Source organism: Candida oxycetoniae (assembly GCF_023343755.2).
Source record: "Candida oxycetoniae strain CBS 10844 chromosome Unknown scaffold34, whole genome shotgun sequence".
Classification (NCBI taxonomy): Eukaryota; Fungi; Ascomycota; class Pichiomycetes; order Serinales; family Debaryomycetaceae; genus Lodderomyces; species Lodderomyces oxycetoniae.
The window spans coordinates 100,280-125,041 of record NW_026055490.1 but is presented as its reverse complement, the minus strand read 5'-3'; the positions used below and the strand labels follow the sequence as shown (position 1 = coordinate 125,041).

At 37.5% G+C, this 24,762-nt stretch overlaps 11 protein-coding genes across 11 annotated transcripts; 5 read left to right on the top strand and 6 right to left on the bottom strand. All coding sequences in view use genetic code 12, as the record gives it.

The window, feature by feature from the left end:
- Positions 1-610: 610 nt before the first annotated feature.
- On the top strand, positions 611-2,458 carry FGR15 (Fgr15p; the record flags this gene model as incomplete). The annotated part of the gene is made up of 1 exon (XM_049326294.1): positions 611-2,458. The coding sequence occupies one exon, from the start codon at positions 611-613 to the stop codon at positions 2,456-2,458; it is 1,848 nt and encodes a 615-aa protein (XP_049178157.1).
- A 105-nt stretch (positions 2,459-2,563) lies between these two features.
- On the bottom strand, positions 2,564-4,117 carry NPL6 (Npl6p; the record flags this gene model as incomplete). The annotated part of the gene is made up of 1 exon (XM_049326293.1): positions 2,564-4,117. The coding sequence occupies one exon, from the start codon at positions 4,115-4,117 to the stop codon at positions 2,564-2,566; it is 1,554 nt and encodes a 517-aa protein (XP_049178156.1).
- A 1,638-nt stretch (positions 4,118-5,755) lies between these two features.
- On the bottom strand, positions 5,756-8,749 carry KGF56_004814 (m-AAA protease subunit; the record flags this gene model as incomplete). Its single annotated transcript, XM_049326292.1, has 1 exon — positions 5,756-8,749. One exon carries the CDS (start codon positions 8,747-8,749, stop codon positions 5,756-5,758), a length of 2,994 nt encoding a protein of 997 aa, XP_049178155.1.
- A 475-nt stretch (positions 8,750-9,224) lies between these two features.
- On the bottom strand, positions 9,225-12,539 carry KGF56_004813 (aromatic acid exporter family protein; the record flags this gene model as incomplete). Its single annotated transcript, XM_049326291.1, has 1 exon — positions 9,225-12,539. One exon carries the CDS (start codon positions 12,537-12,539, stop codon positions 9,225-9,227), a length of 3,315 nt encoding a protein of 1,104 aa, XP_049178154.1.
- An 875-nt stretch (positions 12,540-13,414) lies between these two features.
- Positions 13,415-14,452, top strand: KGF56_004812 (allantoicase; the record flags this gene model as incomplete). The annotated part of the gene is made up of 1 exon (XM_049326289.1): positions 13,415-14,452. One exon carries the CDS (start codon positions 13,415-13,417, stop codon positions 14,450-14,452), a length of 1,038 nt encoding a protein of 345 aa, XP_049178153.1.
- Positions 14,453-14,487: 35 nt separating this feature from the next.
- On the bottom strand, positions 14,488-15,501 carry KGF56_004811 (protein-lysine N-methyltransferase; the record flags this gene model as incomplete). The annotated part of the gene is made up of 1 exon (XM_049326288.1): positions 14,488-15,501. One exon carries the CDS (start codon positions 15,499-15,501, stop codon positions 14,488-14,490), a length of 1,014 nt encoding a protein of 337 aa, XP_049178152.1.
- Positions 15,502-15,716: 215 nt separating this feature from the next.
- On the top strand, positions 15,717-16,304 carry ATP18 (F1F0 ATP synthase subunit i; the record flags this gene model as incomplete). The annotated part of the gene is made up of 2 exons (XM_049326287.1): positions 15,717-15,780; positions 16,105-16,304. 2 exons carry the CDS (start codon positions 15,717-15,719, stop codon positions 16,302-16,304), a joined length of 264 nt encoding a protein of 87 aa, XP_049178151.1.
- Positions 16,305-17,156: 852 nt separating this feature from the next.
- On the top strand, positions 17,157-17,789 carry KGF56_004809 (uncharacterized protein; the record flags this gene model as incomplete). Its single annotated transcript, XM_049326286.1, has 1 exon — positions 17,157-17,789. One exon carries the CDS (start codon positions 17,157-17,159, stop codon positions 17,787-17,789), a length of 633 nt encoding a protein of 210 aa, XP_049178150.1.
- A 126-nt stretch (positions 17,790-17,915) lies between these two features.
- KGF56_004808 (uncharacterized protein) lies at positions 17,916-19,565 on the bottom strand (the record flags this gene model as incomplete). The annotated part of the gene is made up of 1 exon (XM_049326285.1): positions 17,916-19,565. One exon carries the CDS (start codon positions 19,563-19,565, stop codon positions 17,916-17,918), a length of 1,650 nt encoding a protein of 549 aa, XP_049178149.1.
- Positions 19,566-20,965: 1,400 nt separating this feature from the next.
- On the top strand, positions 20,966-22,597 carry SMF3 (putative divalent metal ion transporter; the record flags this gene model as incomplete). Its single annotated transcript, XM_049326284.1, has 1 exon — positions 20,966-22,597. One exon carries the CDS (start codon positions 20,966-20,968, stop codon positions 22,595-22,597), a length of 1,632 nt encoding a protein of 543 aa, XP_049178148.1.
- A 99-nt stretch (positions 22,598-22,696) lies between these two features.
- Positions 22,697-24,671, bottom strand: KGF56_004806 (uncharacterized protein; the record flags this gene model as incomplete). Its single annotated transcript, XM_049326283.1, has 2 exons — positions 22,697-24,552; positions 24,632-24,671. The coding sequence occupies 2 exons, from the start codon at positions 24,669-24,671 to the stop codon at positions 22,697-22,699; spliced, it is 1,896 nt and encodes a 631-aa protein (XP_049178147.1).
- Positions 24,672-24,762: the final 91 nt, after the last annotated feature.

Genomic DNA, 24,762 nt, shown 5'->3' with positions numbered 1-24,762 from the left:
TTTTAGACCGCTTTCTCTTTTGTTTATCGCTGTGACTACTTGAATGAATCCATCTGTCTCTTGGTCCTCAAAGGTAAAAGTGAACCAAAAATATCATAAAAAAAAAAAAATTAACAATTTTAATTACATCTTCTAAATTCTTTTCTTTAACAAAAACACTTAATTAAAAGTATACTATTTTGCCATTATTCGAGTAGATTGAACTTTATCCATTCAGGTACTTTCTGCTGGTTCTTGTAATACTCGGATTTACCTGCTAACGGTTCAACTTTCCAGCTGTTTTCTGCCTTTGTTTTTTTTTTTTCCTTTCTTCCTAAGCCATACCTTTGTTTGGTATATTGCCACAGAATAACAGCACTAGGAAATCGGATAAGACCAATTTTTGCGGACTCGGCTACAACATATCGAAATAATAACCAGAATAAGAAGAGGAAAAAATCAAAGTACTTGGTCTTTAGGTTACCCTACAGAGATCTTTTTTCCCCCCCCCCCCCCCTTCCTTTCTTCTTCCCTTGGTATCAATATCTGGGAAGATTGGACAAATATTAGGTTTATTTGCTTGCTTTTGGTGTTTAAAGAGATTTAGCAGTTGGTAACTACCTTGAAATTTATGCTAGCTATGAATCAGCCACCATCATTGCATCAACCAGAAATGGATATTGATATTGATATTGATAGTTTGTCTCGCCATGTAGGGTCACCAATCCAGCAGAGTTCTAATTACAATAATGTGAATTTGGGCTCATCTCAGTTTCAAAATGTCGATACTCCAACAACCGTGACTTCTGTTACCAATACTGGTGAGTCAAATTCAAATTCAAATTTGAATAATAGTTTTGCAACTGTTATGAATTCGCCATCTCCACATAAACCAACAGAGTCAGTGACATCTGTTGCGTCGTCCAGAAATAACGCTGCTGATGCAGTACTACCGTCAATATCACCTACTAGTAATAAGAATAGCAACAACAACAACAACAACAACAACAATACTTCTACTAGTAACCAACTCTCCCTGAAAGTACTTGACAAAAGCTCACACGGTTCGAACAATCCTCGACAAGAGTCCCAGGAAATAAAAGCTCAAGAGTTTTTCACTTTGGATCAGAATGTTTCTAATGAAACAACTACAGAGGATGCACGATCCCCACCGATAGCACAAACGCATGATTCTGTTACTGGAGTTGATGATGATGATGATGACTCAAAACCCGATCTGGAAAACCCCGACTCCACAACACCTGAGTTCGATACCGAAAACTTATTACTAGAGCATCAAATTGATGTATTAACTCACGCACAGCCATTAGATATCGAAGAGTACATCACCCATTTAAATAAGCTCGGAACCATTATCTACGAGAATAAGTTTGATCCAAAGCATGCCATAAGTCTATTTTCTAAGCTCAACGAACTTATGGACAGTTTGGAGCAGTACGTGGACTCGACAAATCCATTAACCTCCCAATTATACTTGCTTATTGAACAAAACTTTGATCTTTTCATCAAGTTGGCTACAAATTATAAAGTAATTGAAATATCAACAGCATGCATACGATTCTTAACTACTGTTGTTATGAACTTGAATTATTGGGAGATCTATAATTTATTGAATTGGAAACCAGTCTTGTATCACTTTTTGACCCTAATAAATTTCGATTTAAACGATTGTTATCGAAAATTTATTAATGACTATCAAACTTTTTCCTATGACAAAGTGAAACGACCAATTGCAGCTCCAAGAACTAGAGGCAGAGTGAAAAGTAGAAGGCTGAGACAACTAATGAATGATGAAGATATGACAGCCGAGGAGAGAGAAAGAACGGAGCGGTTTTTTTCATTGAACCCTGATACCGCAGACCATGATAAGTATGTTGCGGATATTCTATCTGGAGTTAACAAGCAAAAACGCAAATTCAGACCCGATGTCAAACTCGAACATCATAAAATAATTAAAAAGCCGCAACCTCCAACAGACCGACAATCTACAAAGTCATCGAATTATGATCCCGATGTAGTTCACGAATGTCAATTGCCGTCAGCTGAAGTACCACATAAATTATGCTTACGTAGATTTTCCAGAAAGTACGAGCTAATAAGACATCAAGAAACCGTGCATTCAAAAAAGAAGAAATTGTTCAAATGCTATGTATGTGTTAAACAAAATCCTGGTGTTGGACCGAGGATTTTTACTCGTCATGATACTTTGGCTAAGCACATCCGAGTAAATCATGAAATATTTGGCAAAGAAGCAAAGGCCGAAGTTGCATACTCTAAAAAACATGCCGAAGTGGTTGAAGAAGGTGACATTACAGTCCATGTAGGAAGAAGAAAAACCAAAGTTGACTTTGAATTGAGAGCTCATATGGATAAGAGAACTTTAGACGACGGAATGGCCTATCTCGAAACCAGCGATTTAGAGTCTGGTGATGAAGAAGTTGTGTTCAACAATCGTTGACGGTAGGGGAGAAAGAGAAAGGGAGAAGAAGAGAGGGAATATAATAGGAAGTTTTTTTTTTTTTTTTTTTTGAAACAGATGTGTTTTGTGTACTATTTGTTGCTATTATAATACAGTTGTTTTTTCATAATTTTGTTGCTCACGAATTGCTTTTCTAATCTCTTCGTCTTTAATCTCGTTGATGAGGTCTTGTGATACAGTAGCCAATCCTGTTATTGGCCGCCTCAAATCCTTTGTCTTGTAATATATATCATATTCCAATTTGTTGTTTACCTTTTTATTGTTTTCTTCGAATTTATAGAATTTCAAGTGATTAGGTTGTGTGCTCAAAGGGAACTGCATTGTGTTTGTAAAAACATCTCTAAACCCATTTATTGTCACTTGTGATCGCAACTCAGCTAGCTTATGGTTATAGTCAGAAGTTTGCAAGGCTATTTGATAAAGCCACGTTTTGTCAGTTTGGTGATTAACGATGGATACAGGAGCGGTTGGAGTGGCGTTACCACCCGATGCAATACCCACATTTGAACCGCTTCCTCCTTCACCCAACAAGTTTGACAATTTATTTTTATATATTTCGTCAGGATCGGCATATTCTCCCGGTATATCACCATTATCAATACTTTTTTGTTCCCAAAAATCATCAATTACTTTTTTACCTCCTTTGATCATTTTGGCGCCAAATTCACGAAATATAGATCTCGCACTTACTAGATTGACCGCCCTACCTTTATACGAATTTGGTATTATCCCTCGGTTAATTAAATCCATCTTTTGATTATTGTCACAAACGCGCTTAAATAATGTACGATGGGTTTTGAACAAAAGATATGAGTCACGAAATCCAACCATACGAGCTGGTCCTGTTGATATCATGTATAATCGATCACCTTCTCCCAAAATCTTAAATGTCTTCATTCGAAACTCTCTTCCGCCTTTCAAGTATCCCAATTCATCAATCTTTTCCTTCCCCTTGGGATCTTCATTTGGTATACGAACCTCGTCATTTTCTATGCATAATGGATTTCCATCCTCGTCAAACACATCATTCTCATTATATACAAAATTTTTCTCCTTCTTTTTCCTTCCTCTCTTTTTGGGGCCAAATTCTGTTTCCGTTTCATTTTCGTTTTCTCCATCCTCGTTATCCTCATTATCCTCATTATCCTCATTATCCTCATTATCCTCATTATCCTCATTATCCTCATTATCCTCATTATCCTCATTATCCTCATTGTCCTCATTATCCTCATTATCCTCATCGTCGGCAACATTTTCATCTCTCTTTAGTTCATCCTCTTCATCTCCTGCTTCATCTCCTGCTTCATCTCCTGCTTCATCTCCTGCTTCATCCTCCTCTTCCTCTTCATCCTCTTCATCCTCTTCTTCCTCACCCTCCTCACCCTCCTCACCCTCTTCTTCTTCCGCATATTCCTCTTCCCCTTCATTCTCATTTTCCACTAATTCTGCCGCCTTTCTTTTTCTTCCCCTAGTACCTTGTTCAATACCGTCATCATCATCATCATTGGCACTAAAATCTCCTACATCGGCCCCTTCGTCAACCTCTTTGTCGCCAGCACTTATTCCTTCCTCTTCCTTATCTCCTTTAGTTTCCACCTCAGCTGCACCTACTCTAGAGACCCTCCGTCTTTTCGTCATAACTTGTTCTTCTTCAATATCACTACTTTCTAAAAGAAAAAGCCATTTGTTTAAAAGACTTTTTTTTCGCTCTTTGTTTGTAGTACAAAAAAATCTCTACTCTCTGCTCACTACTTACTGCTCACTACTTACTGCTCACTACTCACTGCTCATTACTTACTAGTCTCTAGTCTCTTGTGTCTAGTCTCTAGTCTCTAGTCTCTACTTCTACAGCTCCTATCTGTGTCAGCGGTGTTTGGTAGAGGTAATTGATAAACTAGGAAAAGAGAGTGACGAATAGAGTGACTAGTAGTCCTAAGCCCATGATGGTACTATCTCATTCCTCAATAGTAGAAAACTGTACTCTAGTATCTACTATCGAGGAATGAGATAGTAGAAGTACTCTAGTAGAAAGTGCTCTATAAAAGTGCTCGATAAAAGTGCTCTATAAAAGTACTCTAGTAGAAAGTGCTCTCCTCTACTATCAAGGAACGAGATAGTAGTAAGTACTAGTAAAAAGTGCTCTATAAAAGTACTCTACTAGAAAACCGTACTCTAGTGCTCTATAAAAGTACTCTACTAGAAAACCGTACTCTAGTGCTCTATAAAAGTACTCTACTAGAAAACCGTACTCTAGTGCTCTATAAAAGTACTCTACTAGAAAACCGTACTCTAGTGCTCTATAAAAGTACTCTACTAGAAAACCGTACTCTAGTGCTCTATAAAAGTACTCTACTAGAAAACCGTACTCTAGTGCTCTGCTCTCTCTACTATCTCGTTCCTCGATAGTAGAGCTTGTTACAACATACTAGCGATACTTGATACTTACTACATATACTTAATACTTAGTGCCCTTTCGATTTAGTATATTCATTGACAGTATTATTCTAGTTATTTTCTACTTACCATATCTACTCTTATTAAGATTATGATATTAGCTTCAGGTGATGGCCTAGAGATATGGCACTAGATGTAAGAAAGTGATTCAATAATACAAATAAAAGGTATTACGGTATTACATCAGTGATATATTGGCATTAAATTTTTTTTTTCAGAAAAATTTTCACTCCCTCTATTTATCAACGCATTAACTTAAGTTGTCCAGTACTCATGTTGCAAGACCCACTGAACAATGTGTCAATGTGCGCAGATCGATCTATAATCGTACTCATCCCTATAAATATCTACTCGTCTTGAGTGGAGAAGGAATGTGGTATTAGTGTATTCTAATACCTGAGATTGATTATGAACATCCAAACGATCCATTATCGAGCAGAGCAAGATAGTCTCTACTCTACTCACTTCGACACTATCGAGCATAGCGAGATAGTGGAGCAACACTGACTAATTACTATTAACTACTCTCTCTTCTCTGGTCTCTACTCTACTCTACTCACTACTCACTACTATCTATTATCTACTGTTCTCTCGACTAGACTCGTTTCACTCGTCTAGTCTTTAGTCTCTACTCACTACTCACTACATTTCTCTTTGACACCTCTTAAACAATAATTTATGTCTATATGAAAGAAAAACTTTATTTACAGGGTATATATATAAGAAACCAAATTGTGGGAAAGAGAGGAGCGGGGAAGACAAAGAAAAAATCTCCATTTCTTTTTTAGCTTCTGCCCTTTGCCAAATGTGATCCGATTATTCTCACTTTGCACCATCTTTGTTTTCGTTAGCTTCATCATCTGACTTATTTGGCTTCTCATCACTTTGGAATGCATCTTTTCCATCAAGATACTTGTCAAATGCGTCATTGGTTTCGGGGAAAGGTCTCTTTCCCAAAAGACGAATCATATCTTCTCGAGTTATAAACTCCTTCTTTAATAACTCTTGCGCAACAAGATTAACTTCTTTTGTCTTCTCAGTTAATAATTGTTTACATTTTTCATAACATTCACTTACAATCCTTTGAACTTCATTGTCGATTTTTTTGCTCGTTTGATCACTAAAAGGTTTAGTCAAGTCATCTTGGGACCTGGCATCGTAGTAATTCACCATTCCAATTACTGGAGACATACCAAATCTCAAAACCATGGATTGTGCAATATTGGTCACTTTTTTAAAGTCATCGTGTGCTCCGCTAGTTACTGAAGCAAAATGCAACTCTTCAGAAACTCTTCCACCTAATGTCATTATCATCCTATCATACAATTGCGCGCTAGACATCAAATGTTGATCTGGTGGCAAGTATTGGGCATAACCCAACGTTCCTTGCCCACGAGGGATAATAGACACTTTCAACAAGGGATGTGCGTGCTTCAAAAACCAACCACATATGGCATGTCCAGCTTCGTGGAACGCAACAATCTTTTGTTCTTCAGGATTAAGCAATTTAGACTTCTTCTCAACACCTCCTATAACACGTTCAATGGCCAATTCAAAATGTCTTAAAACGACACAATCAGAATTGAACCTAGCAGCAATAAGTGCCGCTTCATTACAAACATTTGCAATATCTGCTCCAGAAAAACCAGGTGTTAATGCTGCCAATCTACCCGACAAGTCTTTGTCAATGTTCTTTTGTAAAGTAATTTTTTTCAAGTGAACATCAAATATTTCTTTCCTACCCTGCAATTCGGGATTATCAATGTGAATGTGTCTATCAAATCTACCAGGTCTCAACAACGCTTTGTCCAAAATATCCGCTCTGTTTGTACCTGCTAAAACAACAACGTGATCAGTGCTATCAAACCCATCCATTTCAACCAAAAGTTGATTCAATGTTGTTTCGCGCTCATCATTTGCCCCCGAGGCATTTCCTTTTGAACGTTGCTTTCCAATAGCATCAATCTCATCCACAAAGACAATAGATGGTGCATTTTCTCTAGCAGTTTTAAACAAATCGCGTACACGAGATGCCCCAACTCCAACAAACATCTCAACAAACTCTGAACCAGAAACTGAATAGAATGGTACCCCTGCTTCTCCAGCAGTGGCTTTAGCAAGTAATGTTTTACCAGTACCGGGTGGTCCAGAAAGAATAGCACCTCGAGGAATCTTTGCTCCAAGCAGTTCATATTTATCGGGATTCTTCAAAAAGCTGACAAATTCAGTAACTTCTTGTTTTGCTTCAGCCATACCGGCAACATCCTTAAACTTGATCTTTACATCAGTCTCCTGGTTAAATTTCTTTGCTGTGGACTTACCGAAACCCATTGGACCCATTCCCCCCATGGAAGACGCTGCTTTTTTGGTCATCCAATAAATGGCACCAAGAAACAAAATCGTAGGTAAAAAATTAATCAAAAGTTTAGTCATGGACCCTCTCGTCGTGTAAACCACAGGAACTCGCATTTGAGGTGCAATGTTGAACTTATCTTGAGCTTCGCGCAAGTTGCGTTCAAATGTTTCCACAGAACCAATGTTGAAATGCAACTTTCCAGAATTACTTTGACGCAAACCGTTATCATTCAATTCAACATACGCAACATTATTATTGACAACCACCACTTTGGAGACCTTGTTCTGGCTCAAGTAATCAGCTACAAAGGCCTGGAATGTGATTTCGTTGCTATTGTCACCGGTCGTGAGACTAAGAAGAAACATACCAATTAATGCAAAAGCACCAATCTGTAAAGCTTGTTTTGTATTGATTTCAGTCTCAAAATTGAAACCTTTGTCTTTATCCCGCTTGTTATCTTTTCCTCCTCCTTTTCCTCCTTTCCCACCTTCTCCTCCTTCTCCTCCGCTTCCGTCACTATTATTTTGAACCTTGTGTTCTTCACTAGATTTACCGCTTTTTCTGGTTTTTTCCACTTCATTGATATTATAGCTTGTGCTTTTCTTATCGTCATTGGTATTTCTGCTTGTATTTTTGTTATCGCTTGTGTTGAGGTGCTGCCAAAAATAGCCCAAACCTTTTCCAAAATGTTTTCTTAATCTTGTATCCAATGCACTCAACTCTCCTGTGATATCATCGTTTTCATCAGGACATAAAGCAAACGTCTTTTTCTTATCAACAGCAAAGCTTGTAGATGAAAGAGTTTCAAATATTTTGAACCATAATTCTACAATTATGGGGTCCAAGGACAACTTTTCGGCTGTGCCCTTAATGTCCTGTTCATCTGCAAGCACACCGTTATCATACGCAACCAACAATTTCTGGACAATTTCATTATTGAAGTTCATTTGGTCCATATATGCAAAGTTGTTGGAGAGCGCGTAAAATACACGCACAGTTTCCAATATTTCCTCTGCGGATATGGGAGGCTCTTGTGGGTATTTCGTCCTAAAGTTTTCTTGTATATTATCAATTATAACCTCTGGAATATCATTAATCGATGGCAACTTCCCTCTTCGCTTCTCATGCTCTGTACACCTTTTTTCAAATTCAACCAACATAAAGTCATAAATCTTAGCCAAACGTGAAAGATAACCGAGATCAAATGGGTTCTGAGCAAGTTTAATCTCAAGTAAATTGGCTCCCGACTTATGTATATCCCTTAGCGTGTCCTCGAGCTTGTTTTCAACAATTTTTTTCACCACTTTTCGACGATTTTCATCAATAGACCCATGGGAGTTTTGAAGCGAAACAATGCCGCAATGAAATTGCCTGCTTATTATAGGTGAGCATCTCAAAGTACCGTACCTGAACAGATTAATAATAACCCGTCTACTTCGCCATAGAGTGGCACTATTCATTAGACTCATTATATATCCGTTGCTCTTATTAAAAGCATGAAGAAAGAGTAAACTATTTACCTTGTTTTTTTTTTTGCCATTCAACTTTCGGTTTTTTTTTTTCTTTCTTGTATTCGTTTTCTATGGGGAGAAACAATTCAGAGTATGAATAAAGAAGGTATATATGTTGAGGAGGAAGAGGTAAGCTAAGGAAAATGCTCTGTAGAATATAGAATTGTTAAAGAAAAGGGTATTGAAAGGTATTGAAAGGTATTGTTGTACATTTTTCTCTAATCACAATCTCATCGTACAAAACCTTCTATCAATTTATTTGCTTTTCGATTATTTCATTAGCAGAGCTCGATTTCTAATGATGAGGACTTGAATTAAAGAAATTTGAGTAAAGAGAGTTTTCATTTATCTATAAAAAGGTGGGGATTTTTTGTATAATTGTCTAATAATCTCTAATGATACAACAAAAAGATGAAAATACTAGCTAGACCGATTTCATCAATGCTGCTTCTTCGTCGTACTCGCTTTTATGATCAAATTCTTCAAACTCCTCCTCATTCAAAATATTATTGTCTAAATCGAAAACCTCTCCTACCAAACCCTTAACAAGTGCCGTTATCTCATCTAACCTATTGTATATCATATGCGAAACTAGTAATGCAAAAATATTCAACTGTCCATCTCTACTAAAAAATCTCCTGTGATCTAATTGTTCAGTTATGGATGTATGAGTATCGGTTTTTTTATTGTAGAAACGTTCACTTAATGAAATCTCGTTTAATCCCCATTGTTGTCTCAATACCTGCATGTGTTTTACTGAAACATTCGCTTCTGTTATTTTGGGCAATGGCTCCTTGGTTTTTAAGGCATTAGATGCCATGTGAATAAGTGCAAATATCTCAGCATCGAGCTCTGAATGACATAACCCCACACGTTGAATGATTATTGGGATCCAAACTTTAGGTTCCTCTAAACTGTTGAGTGCGCTTAAAAGCATGAAATACAATTGCACCGTGTCTCCCAAAAGTCTCTGTAACCGTAAGTACTTGCTTTCGGGCCAATAACCGCATATAGGTAACTCATACCTCAAAGGCGTGAGTAGATTAGACAACCGAGCTATTCTCATCTCAAGATATCTCAATCGGGCCACAAGCACATCGTGTCTTTCATGAAGGTGGAAATCAGCGTTATCGAGCCGTTGCAATGCAAACTTGGAAATATTGCAATGAACGTTACCTACTTCAAACAAGGAACTACCCAACACTTTCCGAACAGTAACCTTTGAGGACTTGGGTTTCGGCAAAATCGCCGTGAGCGAACCAATGCACAAACCAATAACGACTCCAATGAATCTGAGGTATGCGGGTTTAAATCCGTAGCCAACATTTGCAGATTTGTTGTACTTGGCATCTACCCAGGATGTTCCCAATACCAAAACAGTGGTGACTCCAAACAAAATCCTGGGCAAAAGTGTTTGGTGAACCGAAAAGTGCCGGTAATATATAAGGTATAGGAAAACCACAGCTGTTACTGCGCCGTATCCATAATAATTACCTGCACCATTTCCACATGAAATGTACCAACAAACCATACCCAAAAGACAACCAAAAAAAGTATACACAAGCTTTGCAAGAAACACATACACCGTCTGACCTGTGCTTTCACTAACTGAAACCGCAATCATAACTACCAACCATACCATTCTCTGGTTATAATACCAATACGCAGTAGTTCGTACAAAATATGGGATAGCACCAATGCATATTAACCCACCGGCACGGATCCAAAACCAGAATGTGTCCGACAAGAAAAAATTGAAGGCTTTGACCACATAAAAACCTACTTCCTGAAAAATGTTGGATGGAGGTAGATTGTCTGCATTTCTTGTTTGGATGCTGCTCTTTAAATACTCTGGCATAGTTTCATCCAAGTCACTCGACAAATGCCTTGGTTTTGAGTACTTTGTTTTAGTGAAATAGGTGATAAATTTAGGAGTTGGTCTCCTCTCATCCAAATCAATAAACAAGTCTAGTAATTTGATTATCTTATCGCATTGATACCTGTTGGTTTGAAGAAACAAAACACCTTGACTAATTAAAAATAATAAAGACTCCTCAGATTTAGTGCTGTCAAACATCATATTTTTCATATATTCGGTATCCTCGTATTTGGCCAAAGTTTCTTCAATCTCCTTTTTCTTATTTTTCACCTTTATTGCCATTTCTTTCTGCTTTTCACAATGCTTTTTCCAGGACCCAGGTATCCAGGCATATATTCGAAATTCATTAGCACATTTGACCCACTCGATAATGACTTCAATGGCTGAATTTGACACATCCAAAAGAGGGCCAAAATGATCAGTAAGAAACTTGGCAATGTTGTCAATATCCGTAACACTTATTCTGTGGCCTTTGCCATGATATATTATCCAATGCCGCAAAATTTTGTTTCTCCTCTTTGACTCGTATTCTCCAACTTTCATGTATGAGTCTTGAATTGCACTAAATAACTTGGCGTGACCATGTGCTAAAGATGAAGCGTCAGATTTCCTTCGGGTTATTGAAAAGTCATCCCTTGCAAAGAAAATTCTTTCTTGTAACAATTGGTAAAAATAAGCGTAACTGGCTACTGCATTAATAAGATTTTTGAATAATGATCTAAACTGACCAATATCTCCAACATCAAACCTTCCATATGAATACTCTAACCAAATAGTAGATGCAACAATTTCCAAAGGCGCCATCTTTGCCCTTATTCCGTTAATATCCTTCTTCAATGCCTTATAGTTGGCAAAATTTGAAACAGAAGGTCGCATAGTATGGAAAAGTTTAGTATGCTTCAAACATACATCCTTCAATGCCACTAAAAGTCCTGTTGAGCCCTGTATATAATTAAAGTTCGAGGTTGATGGGAAAATCAAACATGACGCCAAAACCTTCATGACTAGTGAGATACCAACAGGTCTCATTATCATATAGCCAATTGATAAAGGTTGGTATAATGGCGAAAAATGTCCATAGCACGAGAATATGACGTTGGCAATCTGCCCGCCGACATGGGTTAGGGAAAATAAGGGGTGTAGTTTCTGTCTCATGTTGCCCACAATAATGGTACACGATATTATGGATAGCATCGTGATAGCAGCACCCTTTGTGGTGAGCCAACGACCTTTAAATATTTCCTCATTTACACAATCTGCAAGTTCGTTTCCTAGCTGACATGTACCTTCTTGGATTAGCTGTTGCGTCAACTCTTGTTCTGTGATTCCGTGGTGAAGATCATTGAGGATTTTCGATCGCACAACATGATGGACAAGAGCAATTGTCATTCCGAGACACCAAGCCATAGCATTCAACACGTTCGTTATTATCGATGCACCTCCTGGTATAGTAATGAATGAAACAATAAGCAACAAGTAAGCAGCGGTTCCCAACCAATGGCTTGTCATTGGAACAATAGTCAAAATGGTGCACGACCACACATAGCACCAACTTTGAAACACAATTTTGAACGATACATAGTCCAAATGGTTTAAGATGTAGTTTGGGTATATAGTTGCGTATGCTTTTCTCCACAATGGTTTTTTCTCTTGCGGAAGCTCTGTAATCTCGGTATTTGCAAAGTTTCTTTCATCTCCTTCCGGATAGTATGCATTTGTCACAGTATTGTCACTTACGGGCTTATATTCGTTCTTCTCACTAAATGGTATAGGCGGGTCAGTCCGAGGAGATGCAGATGCCGCTGAAGATGAGATAGATGTCAAAGATATATTCTCTTGACTATGTTCCTCCTCCGTCATTTGAAAAACAAAATGGGGAAAGAAGGGACGACAAAAAAAAAAGAAAAGAACCCCCTTAAACCAGTTTCCAACAAGTTAACAAGGACACAACAGATTGCTTCCACCCTAGTTCCAACACCTGAAAAAAGCTTTCCTATAAAGTTCTTTATGAAAAATAAAAGGATGAAGCAAAAAAAAAAAAAGAGAATGGCGATGGGTAAGAATGTTACTTATAGCGATCGATAAGACTTCTACTTTGTGGAGAAGAATTTTTTACATGACTGTTATTGCTTTGAAAAAAAAAATATATGTATAGATCCTTCGGAAATAAGTTTGGCAAAATTTTTCTCATCCTATCTTCTGTGAGAATAATAAGAACAACAACAACAAGAATAATTGAACAAAGAGAGGAAAAAAAGATTTATAAAGAGTATGTTGGAAACCGCTCTTAAATATTGATAAACGGCTATTTAATTTCTTGGACCACCAATTACCATCAAATCAAAATTTTTCTCACAAACACTAGTCGTTTAAAAAAGAATTGATTAACTTGCTCTGTTTCTATTTATACATTAGTTGTTTTGGGTGCAATTGAAAAAAAAATCGTTGGATAAGTTACACAAAATGTCAAAATCTCAAGTGGCGCGGCGCAATTTCCTATGTCGTTATATTTTTTTGGTTTTATTTTTTTTTGGTTTTTTTTTTTTCATCGCTCGGGTTAATCCGAATGTCAATATTGATATCGAGATGAGAGGATGCTTGATTGATATAAAAATGTCCAGATCGAGCGGTATTTTATTATTGGGGTATTGCATGTACACTTTTTCCTTTCTTTCCTCTCTTTCTTCTCTTTTCTCTCTTTTCTCTCTTTTCTCTCTCTTTTATATTAGTAAATAATGGTGACGGTAAAGGTGTTGAGTCAAGAGGAGTTTCAGAAAAGTATTGCCTCACAATATACTGATGTCATAGGTGAGAAGTTGGGTGGTAAAGTAGAATCATTTTCCGATGAATGGTTTGCTGCAGCTGAGAACTTGATCAAGCCGAAAGCTCCTGTTAGGGATGCCACTAGGTTCACATACGCCGGAGCATGGTATGATGGATGGGAAACTAGAAGGCACAATGAAGAGGAGGCAGATTGGGTCATTTTCAAATTTGGCGTGAGCTCAGCAAAACTTGTTGCATGTGAAATCGACACAGCGTTTTTCAATGGTAACCATGCGCCTTATGTGTCAGTGGAAGCTGTGCAGAAATTTGATGATGATGATGATGATATCCTGAAAATAAAGGAAACAGATTGGGAAACCGTGATTTGCAAGTCAGAGTGTAAACCAAGCCAGAGACATTTTTTAGTAAGAGATAAAGAAACAGACAAAAATTATACTCATGCTAGGTTGAGAATGTACCCAGATGGGGGGATCGCTAGATTTCGTTTATATGGGAGTGTCATCCCCGCGCAATATAGTGGAACATCTGATATTGTTGATTTTGCCTCGGTCAAAAATGGTGGCGTTGCCATCAAAGTTAGTGATCAACATTTTGGCACTGCTGATAATCTTTTACTACCTGGTAGAGGAAACGATATGAGTGACGGATGGGAAACAAAGAGGTCGAGGGAGAAGGGGCACACAGATTGGGTTATTGTAAGACTAGGCGCTCCTGCACGGTTGAAGGAGATTATTGTGGACACAGCACATTTCAGAGGTAACTTTCCCCAAAAGATAAATGTCAAGGGTATATCTGTTAAAGAGGAGCAAGAAATCTATGATAATGATGCAGAGGAAAAGTGGATTACTATTGTGCCTGACTCAAAAACAAGCGCCGACAAGGAACACTTTTTCGAAATCAAAAACGACAAGGTATTTTCTCATATCAAGTTGACTATCATACCTGACGGTGGTGTTAAAAGAATTCGTGCTTTTGGTGTAAAGGCTTGAACAAAGAATTATTTACACATTTATATAATTTTGCCTCAATTAAAGATGCTATAGATGCGTATTTCTGGTGTATTGGGATCGAAATAACTTATAAAATTCAAAGAGCCAGGCTTCTTTTCTCTCCTTGTAATATTCCATCTTCCTTTAAACCAATTTGCCAATTCGGCTTCCCATGCCGCAATTGTGTCTAGGTTCCTTACAGTAGCTGCAACGACTGCTACTGTAAGGCCATTATGTTTGAAAAACAGGTCAATAGTCTGACACAATGGCTTCAAGATTCGGGAATCATAAGTGATATCAGCACCAACGAGTATATCTGTGTGATCACTTATTGTATGATGTTTTCCCCATTGCAATTGCTTCCATTCAACTAAAGCAGGGTCTAGATTGTTCAACTTTACGATATCCCTACTATTTTTAAAAACTTCTTTTGAGCCATCGGTCAAAATAACTTTGCTTGGTAGTTTATTTGAAAGGTCTTTTTTCAACAATGAAAGACCAAGTAATCCTGTTCCACAACCAAGCTCTAGAATAGTTTTGTCGCTCAATGAAAATGGCAAAATAGAAGAAGAGATATTTTCATCATTTAGACAATTTGCTAGGTACAAAGCCGCCTCCCAGGTACGTAGACCTGTAGTACAATGTGCAGATATCAACCTGGGCGTCTCCTTCACAATGATTGTCTTGAAACCTGCTACTGCTTCTTCCTTGATCTCGCCATCTTCTCTCTCGTTGTCTACTACTTCCTCCTTAATCCCGCCAATGTAGTATTTTACATTTTCTACTACATCAGCAGCTAGCTCACAAGAGTTGAGTATATTTGGATCAACGTAAAGCTCGTATAAACTATCTGCTATTTCCTCATGAAATGATTCAAGCTTGTTGATGTATACGTTTAGAAAATTTTTGAAATAATGCGGATTGCTAGAGAGTTGCAGCTGGATAAATTGCACTATTTCTTGTTGACAACAATAACTCGTCACGTCATCTGTTATCACGATTTTCCTAAAGGGAACTCTTTGTTCTATACAAGCCTTTAATCTGTCCATATATATATATATGTATATATATACGTATATATATGATCAATACTGATGAATATTGATGTTCCTTTCCTGTATATAACTCTTGTCCAATAATATCAGTTAGATGGGCGTTTAATCCGAAGAAACAAAAATAACTTTGAAAAAAAAAAAAGAAAAGGAGAAGAGAGCTAAGAAAAAGAAGTAGAGGTTGATAAAGAGAGATAGTTGTATTAGCAAGAATGTCGTCAATTCCTAGATTTCCATTCCCAGTTGCAAAAACCTACTGGCCATATGCTGTAGGAGGTATGTTTTAGATTATTTAAAAAGAGCGAGGAGAGAAGGGGGAGAAAAGGGGGAGAAAAGGGGGAGAAAAGGAAGGTGAGAAAAGGAAGGTGAGAAAAGGAAGGTGAGAAAGGGAAGGTGAGAGATATAAATTGATCTTTGCATGTTAGGGTGAACTATATACTGTGGACTTGCGATTTGAGAGCTGTATTGTCATAAGCATTTTCAACAAAATGGGGAAATTCTTATTTGTAAAGTGTTTGGAGCTTGCGGGGTGAATGTGATGTATCATGGCTCCTTAGATCAAGATTCAGTAATTTTGCCATGGCCTTTTTTTTTGTACAGCTAATTGGTCATATTTTGTTGGATTACGAGCACATAAATGTTGTAAGGACTCAGGACTCTGGATTCAGGACTCAGGACTCAGGACTCTGGACTCAGGACTCTGGACTCTGGACTCTGGACTCTGGACTCAGGACTCATTACCTGGACCACTTTCTCCCATGAACCCTACAATTTATTTGGATCGAGTTACTAACTCTTAGTTTTAGCATCAATCACATACTACTTAGTTTACAAGGCATCAATTGCATCGATGAACTCAGATGAATTTATAAACGACCCAAGACACCCTAGATTTCAAAATGGTGGTAAATATATTGATGTGAGCAAAAAGGATTAAAGCTAGAGGAAAGTAAGTAATACACCCTAGATTTCAAAATGGTGGTAAGTATATTGATGTGAGCAAAAAAGGTTAAAGCTAGAGGAAAGTGGGTAATACACCCCTATTATGTTACAAATTCCAATATAGAGCTCAAATCTTGAAAGTATATATATTCAACATCAAACTCAATCTATTTTTTTGTGAGGTTTTGACTCAATTTGATTTCACCTCAACTTGATTCTTTTTTTTCACTCTGCTCAATGGTGTCACTAAGTGTCACTCCACGATCTTCACTTCTCGATGGTGTTTTTTTGAACAAACAAGCATTTGCAAGGTTATAGAAAGGACCAGTAGTGTATATTTGAGATAGTTAACTTGTTGACTGTTCTTTCTTTAAACTTGTTAAATGTTTTGTTGGCTTGTCTAGGCCAATAATAGAAATGCAATTGTTAAGCAGTGTTTTGTATCTTGCATTTTCTTGGTACATTCTCTACCATTTTATTTCAAAAGCGCTCATCTCGATTTTCGCAGAGATACACCCAGGTTTTGATACTTTGCCAATACAATAGAGCACGCTAGCCATATATTTGTTATCTGTCATCATTAAAGCATGTTCACGCAAAGATATTTGTTATATCGGATTCCAAGCCGTCGTCTTGTCCACTTCAAGACTGCAACAACACCCAATGAAAATGCTTTAAAATTTATATCACCAGAAAGTCCCATCCTTCCAATGGAAAATACAACTATAGAATTCAACTCTACTCTAGAAGCCATTCATTCACCATTAGCATTGCAGATCTTCAAGGTACCAGGCGTTAAGTCTATAATGTTGGGATCAAACTTCCTAACTGTGAACAAGCTTGATAATTATGACTGGCATACTCTATCTCAAGATGTGAAGGCGATAATGAACAACTTTCTAGATAAGGACGGTATAAATAAGGGACTAGTCCCGGTTATTACTCAAGAATTAATGCAAAAAATGCAGAATGATAGAATGGCTGAGGAGGAGGAGGATGACTCAGAACTAGTTCTGATGATTAAAGAACTTATAGAAACAAGGATTCGTCCAGCAATCCAAGACGATGGTGGTGATATAGAATATAAGGGATTTGACGAAGAGACCGGTACAGTATTTTTGAAGCTACAAGGAGCTTGCAAATCGTGCAGCGCAAGTGAAGACACTTTAAAGGGAGGTATTGAAAGTATGTTGAAGCACTATATCGAGGAAGTTAAACAGGTGCAACAAATTTTAGATCCAGAAGAGGAAATAGCTATGAAGGAGTTTGAGAGGCTAGAGCAGCAATTGAAAAAACAAAGTAATTCATCTGCTGAAAATGCACACCCATCACCTCAACAATAGATTGTGATAGGCTCGTAATCATTTTTACATTTCATCTAATTATTTATTTACTTATTTACTTATTTATTTATTTATTTACTTATTCACTTATTCACTTATTTACTTATTCATTTATTGATTAATCAATTAGTTGACTCCATTCTTATACTTTTCTATTCCCTGTAATAGGTTGCGACGTGTTTCATTAAGTATCTCGTTGTTTCTAATTTGTAATTTTGTTTCTTTCAACAACCCATTGTCGATGCACTTGGCTCCCAAACATACTCTCAATTGTTCGACTAGCTCTGACAACCACTTGTCCATAAAGCTCAACCAGTTCCTGGATACATAGTTGAATCCCACTACCCATCCTAAGCCAAGTAAGGCAATGCTTGCGTTGGCACTAAACTCAAAAAACTGATATGCAAATGCCGATATTATCGAAATCGGTAGCTGATAGTAAACAAATGCTTTGCTTATGATTGAATACACCATGGGTTGGATCTCATCAGAAATTCTTTTATTGATAACGTCGTTTTTAAACTCTAGCAACGGATTGTATACATTTTCGTCAGTAGTAGATAAGATTCTACCCCTCAAGAAATTATAGGTCTCGATGCTTTCATCCATAAAGTGCTCATTGAAAAAGTCTTTTAAATCATATTCTACATTGTCGTTTTTGTAGTACAATTTCCACCATGACAAATTGTTATGAATAAATTTAGTTGTAGCAGGCTCGAACTTGTATTGCAATTCCGTATTCACCAATTGGACAAAGCGCGGAATTTCCTCCTGTATTAGTTGAGTTTCTCTTGCTGAGTCTGCTGAGCTTTTGGTTAATTTGGATCTTATTTCATTTACAATGTTATCCAAGTACCATTGGCAGATATTATGCGACAGCAGGTAAAAGTCAACAAATTTGAATAGTTGGTACACGTTACTGTGGATCAAATTGTCAATAAGCACGTCTGTAGCTTCAACGTCTTTCTCAATGAAGGCACGAATCCCTTCATAGGCCATTTGGCTGTTAATTTTGACAACGTGAGTATGAATTTTTGTGTCCAAAGCTAGAGGCGAGGAGCTTGTACTAGATGGAGTATACTCCACATTATCGATAATCTGCAAGAGTAGCTTGTTTTGCAAAGAAAGCGGTAAATTCGAGGTTGAAGACTCAAACTGGTTGGTGACATATAGCAAAAATGTGAAATCATCAAGTGATTTAGTATTCAAATCTAACTCCAGATCTAGTTCTTCCAATATGAGATCATTTTGTGGTGCATTTGCATTGTTGCCGCGTCCATCGCTGTCATATACGGTTCGACGTATTCCGCTTAACACGGGAGATGGGATCTTGAACTGATTATCGCTGTCGAGGATCTCAACGGCTTCATTGTTATAAGTAAAATGACCATTGCCATGCCTGTTTACTACCTTCTCGAACCAACTATTACTATTTGAAGCTAATGGATCAGCAAGTAAGATTTCAACGATTTTTGAACAATGACGAACTGCTTTTGTCTTATATAGTATCCCTACTTTTAAAGTTTGTCGATGATACTTTTCGTTTAAAAGCTTTTTAAGTGTTTCAATTTGTTTATTGATGAGCAAATCTTGAGGAATAGAACTTTGATAGTTATTTAAGTTATATACTAGCGTAGTATTTTCGGTAGTGTTGTTGTTTTCCTCTTTACTTTTACTTGACAAATTTAGACATTGGATAAAGTGAGCTGGGTGAGGCTGCAAAATTCGCACTCTACCAATGGATCTGCCGCATCGGTAAAGATGACATATAAACATCACTAATAAAAAGCCAATACTATATATGTGTTTATTTTAATCCCATTGTGATATATATAACTTGACTTGGTATAAGTGGGCCATTTTTATAATCTTTATCTTCGTGAGTCGCGACTATGGTAGCAGCAGAAAAAATGACACTAGGCGACACTAGCGAGCGAAGCGACCTAGTGGAGCAGCACTTTGTAGCAATACTAGGGAGCTACTCAGTAGCAACACTAGGGAGCTACTCAGTAGCAATACTAGGGAGCTACTCAGTAGCAATACTAGGGAGCTACTCAGTAGCAATACTAGGGAGCTACTCAGTAGCAATACTAGGGAGCTACTCAGTAGCAATACTAGGGAGCTACTCAGCAGCTTGTCACAACACTATCTCGCTCTGCTCGATAGTGTCTGAAGGAGCATCACTTTGTAGCAACACTAAATGCCTTTTTTAAAAAAGGCCCTAAAAAAAGACTCTTTTCAGAAAGAGGCCCTCAAAAAAGACTCTTTAAAAAGGCCCTTGTTAAAAAGGCCCTTGTTAAAAATGGCAATTCTTTATAAATAAAAATGGAATGCGAATTACAATAGGTTGATAATTACTTATTCACAAAGTGCAACATTACAACCCTTTTATATTGGGCTACTACTTATACATGCACCCTTATTGTATCAATCTTTTTAAAAAATCTCTTGTGTCAATCTTTTTAAAGAATCTCTTGTATCGATCTGCTTAGACTCTCTTATACATACCCTTTCTCTATCTTACACCCTTCTGTATCTACCCAACATGGAAATTCCACCTTTCTGATCCTCTTTAATCTTTGACATCTTTCTCTCTTTTCCGTTTTTTATCAATGCACAAACGCGTTAAACAAACGCGCCAAAAGTCAAGCGCACTTTGATTTCCTCATCGTACTACTTGGTATTTAAGCACTTTACAAGATATTAATAGAAAAAATAAGATTCCATTATACATGTATAATTGTACAATATACATATATATATAATAGAAACTCATACAAAAGTATGTAAAAGAAATTCATATATAAGAAATTCATTTTCAAAGAAACCCTTATTCATTTTCTCAGAGAATATTGTTTTGGAATACTCTTTTTGAGAAATCCTTCTAGAGTAACGTCCTCCTCTCTTAGAAACGCTCTTATAACCTGGTCTTGTCAGCTGAGTGATTTCGGTCTCATCTTCCAATTGTGTCTCAATCCCGGATATCTATATTTGCTGAAATATCAAAGTAGAGCAAAGTAGAGGAAAAGTAGAGGAAAACTAGGGCAAATTAGAGGCAAACTAGGGCAAACTAGAGACAAGCTAGGGCAAACTAGAGACAAACCAGAGACAAACTAGGGCAAACTAGAGACAAACCAGAGACAAACTAGGGTAAACTAGGGTAAACTAGGGTAAAAATGAATAAGGCACTCAAAAGTACTCTTGAGAATTTCAAGAAATACCTCACATTCGTGGGGCCGGGATTGGTGGTATCGGTATCATACCTTGACCCAGGAAATTACTCAACATCAACATCTTCTGGTTCCATGTACCAATACAAACTATGCTTTATAATATTCATGGCAAATTTATTTGCAGTGGTGCTACAGGTTTTATGCGTGAAATTGGGTACTATTACAGGTTTGGATTTAGCAGAAATGTGTCGATTGCATTTACCTCCAAACTTAAACTTGTTCATGTACATTTGTGCCGAAATTGCTATAATAGCGACAGATTTGGCTGAAGTTGTAGGTACTGCTATTTCGTTGGAAATTTTGTTTGGAATACCGTTGATATATGGTGTCATTATAACTGTTCTCGATGTATTGATCATACTCATGGCATATCATAAAGACGGATCTTTGAAACAAACTAAAATGTTTGAAATAATCGTCTCCATCTTGGTGGCAGCTACCTGTGTGTGCTTCGTTTTGGAATTGTTCAAGTGTGATTTCCCTCCAGGCTCGGGCTGGGAGATATTTAAAGGATTTCTCCCAATTAATAAAGAGGTCTTTAAAGAAAAGACTGCGTTATTTTTGAGTTGTGGTATTGTTGGAAGTACAGTGATGCCTCACTCCTTGTTTTTAGGCTCAGCATTGGTCCAGCCAAGATTGAAAGATTACGATGAAAAACATGGAATAAAGCAGCAGCAACAACAGCAGCAGCAACAGCAACAACAACAACAACAACAACAGCAACAGCCAAATTCGGAAGGCGAGGTTGGTAATGCAGAGACCTTGTCATCTACAGCAACATCATCTTCTTTAACATTATCATCAACAACAATGGCATCTTCTCCGTTGGCAAATTTTGGTGGAATTTCCAACGGATTGATGCTCAGCAAAAAATACAAACCATCTTATTCAGCCGTCAAGTATTGTCTCAACTACTCATATGTGGAGTTGGTAAGCTCTTTATTCATTGTTGCTGTGTTTGTCAACTCTGCTATTTTAATCGTAGCCGGAGTAACTTTGTATGGCAAACCAGACGCTGCAGACGCAGACTTGCTATCAATTTACGAAATGTTATCTCACTATATCTCACCAGCAGCTGGATTTGTATTTGCCTTAAGTATGCTATTCTCGGGTCAAAGCGCCGGAATTGTATGTACAATGGCAGGACAAATTATTGCAGAGGGTTTCATTAATTGGACCATTGAGCCCTGGAAGAGACGGATTATAACAAGAATTATTGCCATAGTCCCCGTGATTATAGTTATTGGAATCTTGGGTCGTGAAGGTGTTTCCAAGGTAATGAACTCGTCACAAGTGGTGCTCAGTTTTGTTTTACCAATTGTGAGTGCACCGTTGATTTACTTTACGTGCAATAAAAAATACATGAGCATCGCCAATGATGCTGATGCTAAGACAGCATGTACCGAATCAAGTCCATTATTGCATAATGAAGATGGTATAGAAGTGAGTTGTGAAAAACAAATCAGCTACGAAAACGGAAAGTTTTTGTCGATTACAAGTATTCTTACATGGATCATAATCACTGCCTTAAATTTGTATTTGGTAATAGCATTTATCAATGGTGCAGACATTTGAAGTATAGATGTATAAATATAATGCAGTATAATATAGAATTGAAACTATTTTTTTTTTTTTTTTTTTTATTACTAGCAAAAAGAAAATGAAGAACACCCACTAGTGAAGGTATCTTCCTCTTCTTCCACGAGAACTTGGTGTTCGCAAACCGGATAGTCTTCCCGGTTTGGATAGATGATGGCTATTCATTGCCAAGCCCGTTACATTCATCATACGATTCAGGGGCACACCAGGCAAATTACCATTATATTCGCTAATCAAAACTGGTATCTTTTCACTAAACTTAGTTTTGAAATCACTTGGGTTTAGTTTGTACAATTTCATAGCAAGTGTAATCAATTTTTGTACTCTTTCATATAACTTCACTTCTTTATAGTCTGGGGGCAGTGGGTTCCTAGCGTCGCTATTGAAATACCTTTCTTGACGTAACTTGTTCATCTTTATCAAGTCGATGGATATCAAGTTTTGAATCTTAGTAGGGGATAACAAGTCTGCACGATGCGATTTCAAAAATTCAAATCCTTCGACCTCAGACGGATTCCACTTTATCAAATTTGCTAAGTCTATATACTCCAAAGAACCATTTTTAGCAGTAGGTCCCGGTGCCTTCCCTTCCTCCTCCTCCTCCTCCTCCTCCTCCTTTTCTTCCTCCTTTTCCTCCTCCTCCTCCTCCTCCTTTTCCTCCTCTTTCTCTTCCTCTTTCTCCTCCTTTTCTTCCTCTCCTTCCTTCTTTTTCTCTACTACTTCTTCTTCTTCTTTTTCTTCTTCTTCCTCTCCTTCTTTCTTCGCCGTGTGTTCGGCGACTTTTTCATTATTCCGCTCAAACTGATTATTGTCCAAATCTTCCACTTTGGTTTCATCATTTTCGGCTGGAATACTACTGTTCAAATATTGCTTCTTTAATTTTTCAATCTCATTAAACCCAATGTGGCTCAACCAAACACTTCCTTTCAATTTGTCAGCAACAATTGAGCCCTTTGTATCAAATAGTGGTGCAAATGATTGGTAATTATGGCCTGAGTTCCAAACTGGATTCGAAGACGACGTGTTTTTAGCTTCTTGGAGAATACTCAATTGGGGAGGTTCGTTTGGTCCCTTTGTATTACCAAAAGACAGGCTACTCAGCTTCAACCCCAATGCTTTGTAAGTTAACCATGTGGGCATAGCAACTGTGTACCACGTTGGGTGAAAAAAATCGTGCAAGATATTTGTAGGCTGATCCAAAGGCGAGGGAAATACTCCGGTTGCTGGGGACAAGTTCTCAAGTGTAGACCTTCCCTTTGTATCTTTAATGCTTGGTACAACTTGCGCTACAGTGTATGGATCGTTGACTAATGTTGGTGCAGTGTCCAAGCTAGACTTGTTGATTGTAGAAGTGAATAATACTTGAACATTCTGCTTAGTTGGTGCCGCTGGTTCTTGAGAATTATACGTCTTGGTCAAGCTTGGTTGTTCTTGCTCTTCCGTTTTAAAGGTATACGTGATGACCTCACCATTGCTCAAAGTATAATTGGTAAAGATTTTCTCAAAGTCATCCTCCAACTGTAGCTCGAGCTCATTTTCAATTCCAGACAATTCTTGTGTGGAATTGGCCAACTGTGAGAGGTTGAATGTTTCCCGCAACAACAACTCGGTAGAAAACTTGTAAAAAAAATCAATTTCCTTGTATCTCTTTGATTGTGGTTTTTGCTTATTCAACAAAATCGCGGAAACCACTTTGATGTCATGGAAAAGAAGATAAGGGTTGAAATTGTACTCTCCAGCATTATACTTTTGTATCAAACTGACAGCGTCTCTATCATTGGACTTGTGTTTCTTTTTCAACGATGATAATATTTCATAGTGATTAGCCTCAAAAAACGTTGGTGACAAAACATTAGCAGATACTATGTGCTCATCTGTGTTTTTAAAAACAGTGAATAGATCCAGTATTATTGAGCGGAAATCGACTCGAGCTATAAGTTCCATAGTTAGTAAAAACTCTTCTTTTTTTCTTCTCTATCTAATTTTTTTTTCCACCTTCTTACTACATACATCTTGTATCATCAGAGCTTGTAAAATCTTCTTTTGTCATCGAGGGGGCGGCGGGGGGAAGGGAAGGGAGGGATGGTTCCTATAATTTTATTTTTTCTGTTGTGCTTTTTTTTTTTTTTTTTTGGCAAATC